Raw genomic sequence first — 11,896 nt, forward strand, 5'->3', positions numbered from 1 at the left:
GGCCTGGCATATCGGACCGAGGCCTGGCATATCGGACCGGACCCCCCCCCCCCGATGCAGCAGGACCGAGGCATTGCTTTCCGGGCAGGACACCCCCCGATGCAGCAGGACCCAGGCCAGGCATGTAGGACGGCCCACCCCCCGATGAAGAAGGACCCAGGCATGGCGTATCGGACGGGCCACCCCCCCATGCAGCAGGACCCAGGCATGGCGTATCGCACCGGCCCCCCCGCCTTTATGTTCCCCCCCACCAGCAATGCAGCAGGACACTGGTATGGGCTTTGTTCCCGCCCCCAACGAGGCACCAGGACCCTGGGAGGGTTTTATGTTCCCCCCCCAACGAGGCACCAGGACCCTGGGAGGGTTTTATGTTCCCCCCCCCAACGAGGCACCAGGACCCAGGCGGGGCTTTATCTTTCCCCCCCACTACAATGCTGTTGGACTCAGACGTTGCCGAGCGCTCCACAATGGAGACGGACTGTGTAATTGTGGAGCCGGGTCCTGACGTGTCTCCCGCCAACACTCAACATCCTAGCCCAAGAATACATCCCCCTACCAGGAGAACCCAAAGGCAAACCGGAAAAACTCACAAAAAACAAAAAACTCTGAATATTCCTCCCCCATCACCTACCGATGTGTCTCTATTGTCTGTTGTGTCTCAACCTTCCAGTGTGTCTCAAGCCCCTCATGTTTTAAGCCCCATCCCTGAACTTCCAGACCCTTCCAGTTTTATTGCCCCTTCTCCTGCCACCTCTGCCTGCTCCACGGTGAGCCAGGCTTCAGTTCTGAACACCCCCCAGATACGTCACTCCACCCCACGCCGGCGCGGTACAACCCGTCGCGGCACAAAAAAATAAATTTGTTTGTGTTTAATCAATAAAAAAAAAAGTTTATTTGCAACAATTATGCTTGGTTTATTGTGTCTTTCACCCCTCTCAATACACACCAATAAACTTCGCCACACACTTATTCTTTTGGCCAAAACATATCTCCAGTAGTATAAAATACAAGACAACATCTATATGTGTTTCTTTAGTATACAGATATGAGTTGGCCAAAAAAATATTATTTATTTCCATACTCTTATTTTGGTACCTAGTGTAGTGTCACTGTACAAAGAGAAAATGGTGGAAATCAAGTTCAGAACTCAACTGAAGCGGTCAGATGTCAAAATAGACACCTGACCGATTAAGTTGATTACTGCCTTGTATATTCACCATATTCTATATAGCACATTATGTGACAATGGTTGTCAAACTGATGGGACAATGGTTCTCACACGCTACATATCTATGCTCACCTGGCCAGGTGTAAGAAATTGTTAATTCATGATCATGTATATTTTTATCATGAATTTATTATTTCTTACACTTGACTTGATGGGTATAGAGACCGTGACAGTCTTGACGCAATGACGTCAACAAGATTAACAATAAATAAATGTAAATTTTTTACCATTATTATAAGTATTGGGGCCCGTGTTTTATATCATTCTTTGAAAACCAAAATAAGGAGTGCAACAGAGGTAAATTACGATTAAAAAATAAAAATTATTACCTCATCAACTATCACCCACTCCTGGATTTGGATTACAAAATATGATATACATATCTACTTCCCATCTTTGGTCAACCTTTGTTTAGAGAGGAAAAAGATAGTAGACATGGTCAACACAAAAAAGTTTATTAATTAGAAAAATTTGTATCAGTATTTAATAATTGGTAAACATAAACATACAACAGGACATTTACACAACATTGTCCTGCCATGACACACGTCCAATATCGGACACAAAATAGGCCGCAAATTGGTCCCGCATAAGACCAACGGCTGCAGTTGACCGCATCGGGTGAGGCTGAAAATCAGGCAATGGGTGTGAAACAGGTTCATCAAGTTCAATGTGTAGGACCACACAGGCTTTGACCACCTCGTCCACTGTTTCCACTTTTAGATTGATGGCTGTTGCAAGAATGCGCCATTTAGCAACAAGAATGCCAAAGCTGCACTCTACGGTTCTTCTGGCCCTGGTCAGTCTGTAGTTGAATATTCTTCTAGTGTGGTCCAAGTCCCTACTAGAATAGGGCTTCAGGAGATTTTCACACATCTGGAAGGCCTCATCCCCAACCATAACAAATGGCAGCGGTGGGCCTTGAGTGTTGGGGAGAGGCTGTGGAGGGGGAAAATTAAAATTGTTGCCATACACCCGACGGCCCATATCCGAGCTCTTGAAGGTCTGGGAATCATTGCCACGGCCAAAACCTCCAATATCCACGGCGATGAAGCGACACTCCGCATCCGCTATTGCCATGAGCACTACCGAAAAATATTTTTTATAATTATAAAACTCAGATCCGGTTCTGTCAGGTTTGACAATGCAGATGTGCTTTCCATCCACCGCCCCTAAACAGTTGGGGAAATCACACACGCTCAAAAATGTAGTTGAAATTTCCCGCCACATGTCCACGGTGGGTACGGGTATAAACTTCTCACGGAGTACATTCCATAACGCACGACAGGTGTCCACAACAATTCCGGAGAGGGTTGAGATTCCAAGGCGGTATTGGAAGTGCAGGGAAGATAAACTCTCTCCTGTGGCAAGAAATCTAGAAGAAAAAGAAACAAAAAAAACATTTACAATCGGCTCTTAATGATGTGTTTAAAAAAAAAAAAAAATGTCATAACAACAAATTTGACGGTCATTGGTTTAGTTTTGGAACGTACCGTAATGTCACTAACAGACGTTCCTCAGGTGGAATCGCTCTACGGAGCCGTGTGTCCTGTCGCCTTATGGATCCTTCGACACGAGCCAGTAAATCCCGGAAAGAATCTTGAGACATTCTGGTATAATCCTGGAATTTCTCCGGGTTGGCATTCAGCTCTGCATAGAGCGTGTGATATGCTCCACGGCTCTCACGCACTTCAATGATGGGGTGCCTCCAAAAACGCCGACGCTGTCTCCTTCTCCATCTTTGGCGGTTTCGGTCTTGCTCCCAAGCAAAAACACAGGCAAGGAAAATCTTGAAGCTGAACTCCAGTTTGAAATAAAAGTTATCCATAGCAAGATCCATCATGACACCGGAAACAGTAGCAAGCTCTGAAAATTTCTGTCCCCCTAGGGTCTATATATTGAGAGACAATCATATACGCCCTCTCTATTCCCATTGGTTGTGTCTGGTTATCTTTTTTTTTTTTTTTGGTAAAATGTTCAAAAAAACGCAAACGCATGCAAAAACGCATGTAAACGCGTGTAAACGCTGGTTTTTTTTGACGCACGCGTTTAAAGCATGCATCAAAAAAACGCAGCGTTTACACGCGTTTACATGCGTTTTTGCACCATGCGTTTTTTTTTAAAAACGCATGCGTTCAAAAACGCAAGTGTGAAACCAGCCTATCTTGAAACAATCACTGCATAATCTCAAAGAGAAAGCTTTGATTGCCCAGCATGTTGGTATGGAGCCAGATTTCACAATGGGTGATACTACCCAGCCCAGCCAATATCCTGAGGCAACATTGGGTGATGAGGAGGAAGATGAGGAGGGAGAGGACTTGTTTTTCTGTGCTACCGAGGGACTCCTAATGCTACAGAGGGGACACCCAACCCAAGTTTCATGTCTGTACAGCCTAGAGAAGCTGGAGAGGAGGAGAAGGAGGAGGCAATTCAGCGTGAGGACAGGATGGGTACTGTTCCTATTGTTGGGGCACAGAACATTTTTTGCAGCTTGGCTCACAGTTCATGTGTAAGTGTGTGTGGCAAGACCCTCACGTGATACACATTTTATCCAACAACCAATACTGGCTGGCCACCTTTCTCAATCCACAGTACAAGGGGAAATTTCCTTTTCTCCTTTTGGAGTCACCAAAGAGTTTAAGAGGGCCGTTGTAGATCAGTTGCTGAAAACATCACCCTCAGACAATGCTGGTGGGTGGAAGAGGTAGCGCCTGTTTTCAACACCAAGGGATAATGGGGAAAGACATGAACACCAGGTCCAACAGAGGTGGGGGAAAATGTGCACAAATTGGGCAATTTTCAATAAACCAGGGCAACAGCAAGAGCTATCTGTGCCTGTAACAATGCCAAGGAGGGAGAAGTTGCAGAACATGGTCAAGGGGTGCTTAAGTGACCATATGTGTGTCCTTTCTGATGCTTCAGTTCCCTTTAATTATTGGGTATCCAAGCTGAACACTTGGCTCGACCTCTCCTTACATGCCTTGGAGGTGCTGGCCTGTCTGGCTGCTAGTGTGATGTTAGAGCGTGTTTTCAGTTCCGCTGGGTCAATCACCACTAAGGCTACTTTCACACTAGCGTCGGGCTCGGCCCGTCGCCGTGCGTCGGGCCGAGGTCCCCGACGCTAGCGTTGTCCCCGCCGCACAACGGGGGCAGCGGATGCATTTTTCCCACGCATCCGCTGCCCCATTGTGAGGTGCGGGGAAGTGCGGGGAGGTGTGGGCGGAGTTCCGGCCGCGCATGCGCGGTCGGAAAAAGCGGACCGTCGGGAGCAAAAAACGTTACATGTAAGGTTTTTTTTTCCCGACGGTCCGCTACCACACGCCCAAGCGTCGCAAAACGGACGCGATGTTTGGCAATGCGTCGCAAATGCGTCGCTAATGTTAGTCTATGATGAAAAAACGCATCCAGCAAGAACTTTTGCTGGATGCGTATTTTCGGCAAAACGACGCATTTGCGACGTATTGCAGTTAACGCTAGTGTGAAAGTAGCCTAATAGACGCACATTCCTCTCCACGGAAAATGCAGACAGACTTAGGCTGGTTTCACACTAGCGTTTTTGAACGCATGCGTTTTTAAAAAAAAACGCATGGTGCAAAAACGCATGTAAACGCATGTAAACGCTGCGTTTTTTAGACGCATGCGTTAAACGCGTGTGTCAAAAAAACGCAGCGTTTACATGCGTTTACATGCGTTTTTGCATGCGTTTGCGTTTTTTTGAACATTTTTCCAAAAAAAAAAAAAAAAAAAAAAAAGATAACCAGACACAACCAATGGGAATAGAGAGGCCGTATATGATTGTCTCTCAATATATAGACCCTAGGGGGACAGAAATTTTCAGAGCTTGCTACTGTTTCCGGTGTCACGATGGATCTTTCTATGGATAACTTTTATTTCAAACTGGAGTTCAGCTTCAAGATTTTCCTTGCCTGTGTTTTTGCTTGGGAGCAAGACCGAAACCGCCAAAGATGGAGAAGGAGACAGCGTCGGCGTTTTTGGAGGCACCCCATCATTGAAGTGCGTGAGAGCCGTGGAGCATATCACACGCTCTATGCGGAGCTGAATGCCAACCCGGAGAAATTCCAGGATTATACCAGAATGTCTCAAGATTCTTTCCGGGATTTACTGGCTCGTGTTGAAGGATCCATAAGGCGACAGGACACACGGCTCCGTAGAGCGATTCCACCTGAGGAACGTCTGTTAGTGACATTACGGTACGTTCCAAAACTAAACCAATGACCGTCAACTTTGTTGTTATGACATGTTTTCTATGTTTTTTTTTTTTTTTTTTTTTTAAAAAAAACACCATTAGAGCCGATTTTAATTTTTTTTGTTTTTGTTTCTTTTTCTTCTAGATTTCTTGCCACAGGAGAGAGTTTATCTTCCCTGCACTTCCAATACCGCCTTGGAATCTCAACCCTCTCTGGAATTGTTGTGGACACCTGTCGTGCGTTATGGAATGCACTCCGTGAGGAGTTTATACCCGTACCCACCGTGGACATGTGGCGGGAAATTTCAACTACATTTTTGAACGTGTGTGATTTCCCAAACTGTTTAGGGGCGGTGGATGGAAAGCACATCCGCATTGTCAAACCTGCCAGAACCGGATCTGAGTTTTATAATTATAAAAAATATTTTTCGGTAGTGCTTATGGCAATAGCGGATGCGGAGTGTCGCTTCATCGCCGTGGATATTGGAGCTTTTGGCCGTGGCAATGATTCCCAAACCTTCAAGAGCTCGGATATGGGCCGTCGGGTGTATGGCAACAATTTTAATTTTCCCCCTCCACAGCCTCTCCCCAACACTCAAGGCCCACCGCTGCCATTTGTTATGGTTGGGGATGAGGCCTTCCAGATGTGTGAAAATCTCCTGAAGCCCTATTCTAGTAGGGACTTGGACCACACTAGAAGAATATTCAACTACAGACTGACCAGGGCCCGAAGAACCGTAGAGTGCAGCTTTGGCATTCTTGTTGCTAAATGGCGCATTCTTGCAACAGCCATCAATCTAAAAGTGGAAACAGTGGACGAGGTGGTCAAAGCCTGTGTGGTGCTACACAATTATATAATGGCTAAGGAGCGACCCCACATTGAACTTGATGAACCTGTTGCACACCCATTGCCTGATTTTCAGCATCACCCGATGCGGTCAACTGCAGCCGTTGGTCTTATGCGGGACCAATTTGCGGCCTATTTTGTGTCCGATATTGGACGTGTGTCATGGCAGGACAATGTTGTGTAAATGTCCTGTTGTATGTTTATGTTTACCAATTATTAAACACTGATACAAATTTTTCTAATTAATAAACTTTTTTGTGTTCACCATGTCTACTATCTTTTTCCTCTCTAAACAAAGGTTGACCAAAGATGGGCAGTAGATATGTATATCATATTTTGTAATCCAAAACCAGGAGTGGGTGATAGTTGTTGAGGTAATAAATTTTAATTTTTCATCGTAATTTACCTCTGTTGCACTCCCTATTTTGGTTTTCAAAGAATGATATAAACCACAGGCCGCATACTTATAATAATGGTACAAAATGTTTATTTATTAATTCTAATATTGTTGACGTCATTGCGTCAAGACTGTCACGGTCTCTATATCCATCAAGTCAAGTGTAAGCAATAATAAATTCATGATAAACATATACATGATCATGAATTCACAATTTCTGACACCTGGCCTGGTGAGCATAGATATGTAGAGTGTGAGAACAATTGTCCCATCTGTTTGACAACCATTGTCACATAATGTGCTATATAGAATATGGTGAATATACAAGGCAGTAATCAACTTAATCGGTCAGGTATATATTTTGACATCTGACCGATTCAGTTGAGTTCTGAACTTGATTTCCACCATTTTCTCTTTGTACAGTGACACTACACTAGGTACAAAAATAAGAGTATGGAAATAAATACTATTTTTTTGGCCAACTCATATCTGTATACTAAAGAAACACATATAGATGTTGTCTGGTATTTTATACTACTGGAGATATGTGTAGGCCAAAAGAATAAGTGTGTGACGAAGTTTATTGTTGTGTATTGAGAGCGGTGAAAGACACAATAAACCAAACATAATTGTTTCAAATAAACTTTTTTTTTATTGAGGAAAAAAAAAAACAAATTTATTTTTTGGTACCGCGCCGGGTTGAACCACGCCGGCTTGGGGTTGAGTGACGTAACTGGGGGGTATTCAGAACTGAAGCCTGGCTCACCGTGGAGGAGGCAGAGGTGGCAGGAGAATGGGCAACAAAACTTGAAGGGTCTGGAAGTTCGGGGATGGGGCTTAAAACATGAGGGGCTTGAGACACACTGGAAGGTTGAGACACATCGGTAGGTGATGGGGGAGGAATAATCAAAGTTTTTAGTTTTTTATGCGTTTTGCCAGTTTTACGTTGGGTTTTCCGGGTTGGGGGAAGTCTTCTTGGGCTATGTTGTAAAGTGTGGGCGGGAGACACGTCAGGACCCGTCTCCACACAGTCAGTCTCCATTGTGGAGCGCTCGGCAATGTCTGAGTCCAATGGGGGGAAAGATAAACTCCCGCCTGGGTCCTGGTGCCTCGTTGGGGGGGGGGAAACAAAAACCCTTCCAGGATCCTGGTGCCTCGTTGGGGGGGGGGGAAACAAATCCCATACCATTGTCCTGCTGCATTGCTGGTGGGGGGGAACAGAAAGCCATGGATGGATCCTGCTGCATCAGGGTGGGTCCTGCCTGGAAAGGTATGGCTTGGTCGTGCTGCATCATGGGGGGCCCGGTGCGATACGCCATGGATGGGTCCTGCTGCATCGGGGGGTGTCCTGCCCGGAAAGCAACTCCTCGGTCCTGCTGCATCGGGGTTGGTCCGGTCAGATATGCCAGGCCTCGGTCCTGCTGCATCGGGGTGGGTCCGGTCCGAAATGCCAGGCCTGGGTCCTGCTGCATCTGGGGTGGGCCGGTCTGATATTGCATGGATGGGTCCTGCTGCATCGGGAGGGTGCCGGGCCGATAAGCCACGCCAGGGTCCTGCGTCATGGTGGTGTCAGCGGAGGAGGTCCAAGCCGGAGCAGCGGTCGTCACGGTGGTGGCGGTGGGATGTCCAACAGCACTCGTCATCGTGTTGGCGCTGTAGTGGAGTACACCTGTAGAGGGAATAGAGGTGGCCGTGCAGTGGTATGCAGCAGAGGTAGGAATAGTGTTTACTTGTGACAGTGACGGCACAGTTGGATATGCCGCCACATTACGACTCTGACTCTGCTGCATAGCCTGCACAAAAGCAACATTGCAGGCCTGCATCACACTCAGCTGGAGATCAGGGCTAAGGTGTTCCGACATGCCCTCTAGGATTTGATTGAAAAAATGATGAGCTGGCTTCTTGAGGTCGGCTTTCAATTGATCAACGCTTTTGGCGACATCCTGGATGCGGCAATTTAAGAGATTATGGGTCACATCCATTCTGTCACCTAAAGCCTTGATAGCTTCATGTAAAACCGAGCTCAAGTGTAAAAACTCGGGCATGAGGGACCTATCCGAAGCCCTCTGTCGCTGCCGGGATGAGCCCGCAAAAATGGGTGCAGCGAAAGAGGACTGCGAAAGGGGAAGACCTGATGGGCCAGCCCCCTGGTCTCCAGTGAGTGTGGAAGACCCACCTGGTGCTGCGCTGCTGGATGGCTGGGACGGGTCCGTGGCTGCCGGCTGAAGGACCGCTCCAGAACCTGTGGCAACAGTCGTGCAGTGTGTGCTGTGAAAAAAGAAAACAGAAAATTAATACCAAACTATAACAAGACGGTACATCCTGTGGAATTAAAAGTGACAGATTATGTCAATGCAATACAACCGGAGTCATGTGAGAAATACTTACGTTCTCATGAGAAGGACCGGTCTCAGGAAGGCCAACACACGGTGGTATTTGTAGAGCCGGTGCCTTGCTCCGGAACCACTAGCTGCACTCTTCTCTGCACGTAGGTCCTTGTTGAAGCGGTCCTTCATGGAACGCCAACGTGTCCTTACTTTCTCCACTGTGAAATAACAATAAAATATAATGGTCAGAATAAGGACTTTTGGCCGTGCTCTCGTGACTGTGTGTGATGACAGAAACTACGAAAAGTTTCTTTCATCACACACAGTCAAGAGAGCATGGCCAAGGTCTGTTGCTTCACACTACCGTGCAATACTTACCAAATGCATTACGGACCCGTGGCGGGGAATTCTCCCAGCCATCCCACAACGCTTGGGCCACCTCACTCCACAAACGACGGAGAACACTATTGACGGCGTGCTGTTGATCCCGGCTGTCCCACAACGGGACTCGCTCCTGGACCAGACTGATCAGCAGGTCATTATCAATCCGGTCGTCGTCCCGTTGTGAAACCTAAAATTAAAACAAAATCATTTAAGTTTGCTCAACCACATTTGGAAAAAATAAGACACGAAGATGAGAAAGGGCAGGAATATGAAAGACAACTTTCAGAAAAGGATGATATAAGAAATATGTATAGAAAAACAAGGGTACAGAAAGGAAGTTAAAAGAATATTACAATAAGGACAGTCTGCCTGGTATACATACCCGCTGCCGTCTTCCACCTGGACCTTGACTCCGCTGCTCAGTACCTCTCTGTCCCTCAGTTGAAGTGCTCTATAAAATTTAAAAAAAAAAATTGCCTCATGTGTCGATGTGACAGTCAATACTTACCAAGCTGACGGACAAAAAACATACCTCGCTCACGTGATCCACTTCTGATTGACGTGGCTGGAACTCCTCATCAGACGAGGAAACCGGAGAAGACATTCTGATGCGTGTTGAAAGAAAAAAAATAGAAGAAATTAGGACATGTAGATCCAAAAAATTGAAAATGAAAGCATTGGCTAGGATATACTCACATTGCTCTGTGTCTTGTCCAACAATGCGTCCGGGCAGGGTGCTGTCTTCTTTGGAGTCTGATGAGAAGTGACCAGAAACTTCCCCCCACCTTCCTTTTATAACCCTGCTGCTATGGGGGAGTCTTATCAGTGTCTAGACATCTTTATCTACACTTAATTCAATGGTGCAAAAAAAAACGCATGCGTCAAAAAAACGCATGCAAACGCATGTCAAAAAAAACGCATGCGTCCCCATTGACTCCAATGCATTTTTGTGTCCAAAAAAAACGCATGTAAACGCATGCGTTTTTTTGGAAAAAAAAAACGCCCCTCAAAATACTACAAGTTGCATTTTATTAAATGAACGCATGCAGTTAAAAAACGCATGCGTTCACAAACGCGTTCAAACGCGTACACCAAAAAACGCATGCGTTTTTTTCAATGTTAAATATAGGGGAAAAAAACGCATGCGTTTTTTTGGTAAAAAACGCTGCAGACAAAAACGCAAGTGTGAAACCACCCTTACTCTGATTAAATTCAACAAGGACTGGCTATCTCACAGTCTGCAATCCCTCCAGATGACAGCAAGCCAACCTAAATTCACCAAAAATGCTGATTCATGTTACTGCTGCTAACATCAACCCCTTCCCATAAAAACCCGTTTCCTTCCTGCGTCATCCATGACTCAGGCCATAGGGTTAATTTTTACAGACCCTATGCACATTGTGCAGTGGACAAACCAGGACAGTATTCCTACTCCAGCCTAACTACTATTTGTGATTGGAGGCCCTTGGGATGGTGGCTTCCTGCGTCAACCATGACTCAGCCCACAGGGTTAATTTTTACAGACCCTATGCACATTGTGCAGTGGACAAATCTTGAATGCAGAGTGGTCCTACCAAACTACTATTTGTCATTGGAGGCCCTTGTGACAGGTTGTCCCACATTGTGACGGAGATAGGGGATACATATTCAATAGAAATGTACACTGAAAACTTGGATTGAGGCCCACAACTACTATAGTAGTCCAGCGGAGATAATGTTTGTCAAGGGCGGCCCTTGTCATGGTATCTTCCTGCATCTATGACACAGCCCCCAGGAGTAATTTTTTTAAATACGATGCACATTCTGCATTTGACCAAGTAGTTCAGTATCAAGAAGTCTTCTCTTTCGATGTAATCTGGGGAATATTGTCAATACTCTAACCCATCCTGTAGGGGAAGCACCATATATCCTTTGTCCATTGACTTGCCCAAGAGATATAATTGAGATCGTCATCCAGTTGACTAGTGCAGATTTATTTTTCCAGTTCACCCAAACCTGAGATCAGCTGCACTCACTGCTACCTTCGAATACTCCATGTCTCTGCCCATAAATGAGTTAAATGATAGAGTGTGAGACATAAAATATGAATCAGTGAGGGCACTCTCAAATGTACACAAGAGGGCCCTCCAAAGTTTCTAGAGGTGGGCACTTCCAAACGTATGTTACAGGGCCATATGAGGGCTCTCACTAAACTCAGGTTTCCTGCCTATTGCAGGCCCTCTGAACATTTGAATTTAGGGCCACAGAATCACATGGAGGTGGAGGAAGGGGGAGGAGGGTGAAGCCCAACGAAACAATGGGGACATTGTAAACTGCTATGGAATATGTATTCCACTATCTGAGTGTCAATGAGGGAGGGACCGCCCAAATGTAACAGCAGTCCCTTACAGGCCCACCTGAGGCCTCTCAGGTCAAAGGTCAACATACCTGCTGGTTCGTTGTAGCTGGCCTTGTAAAGTGCTGGGGAATAGCGAACTAAAAATGATGTATGACAGAGGGACCGACA

The 11,896-nt window shown here is 46.0% G+C and overlaps 1 protein-coding gene across 1 annotated transcript; it reads right to left on the bottom strand.

The window, feature by feature from the left end:
• Positions 1-3,809: 3,809 nt before the first annotated feature.
• Positions 3,810-10,057, bottom strand: LOC143801241 (uncharacterized). The gene is made up of 6 exons (XM_077281236.1): positions 9,923-10,057; positions 9,773-9,841; positions 9,385-9,577; positions 9,068-9,224; positions 8,136-8,947; positions 3,810-3,844 (listed from the first exon to the last, which is right to left on the bottom strand). The coding sequence occupies exons 1-6, from the start codon at positions 9,992-9,994 to the stop codon at positions 3,810-3,812; spliced, it is 1,338 nt and encodes a 445-aa protein (XP_077137351.1). The 5' UTR covers positions 9,995-10,057.
• Between the last annotated feature and the right edge of the window lie 1,839 nt (positions 10,058-11,896).

The sequence above is a fragment of the Ranitomeya variabilis genome, chromosome 1 (genome assembly GCF_051348905.1).
Source record: "Ranitomeya variabilis isolate aRanVar5 chromosome 1, aRanVar5.hap1, whole genome shotgun sequence".
Lineage (NCBI taxonomy): Eukaryota > Metazoa > Chordata > Amphibia > Anura > Dendrobatidae > Ranitomeya > Ranitomeya variabilis.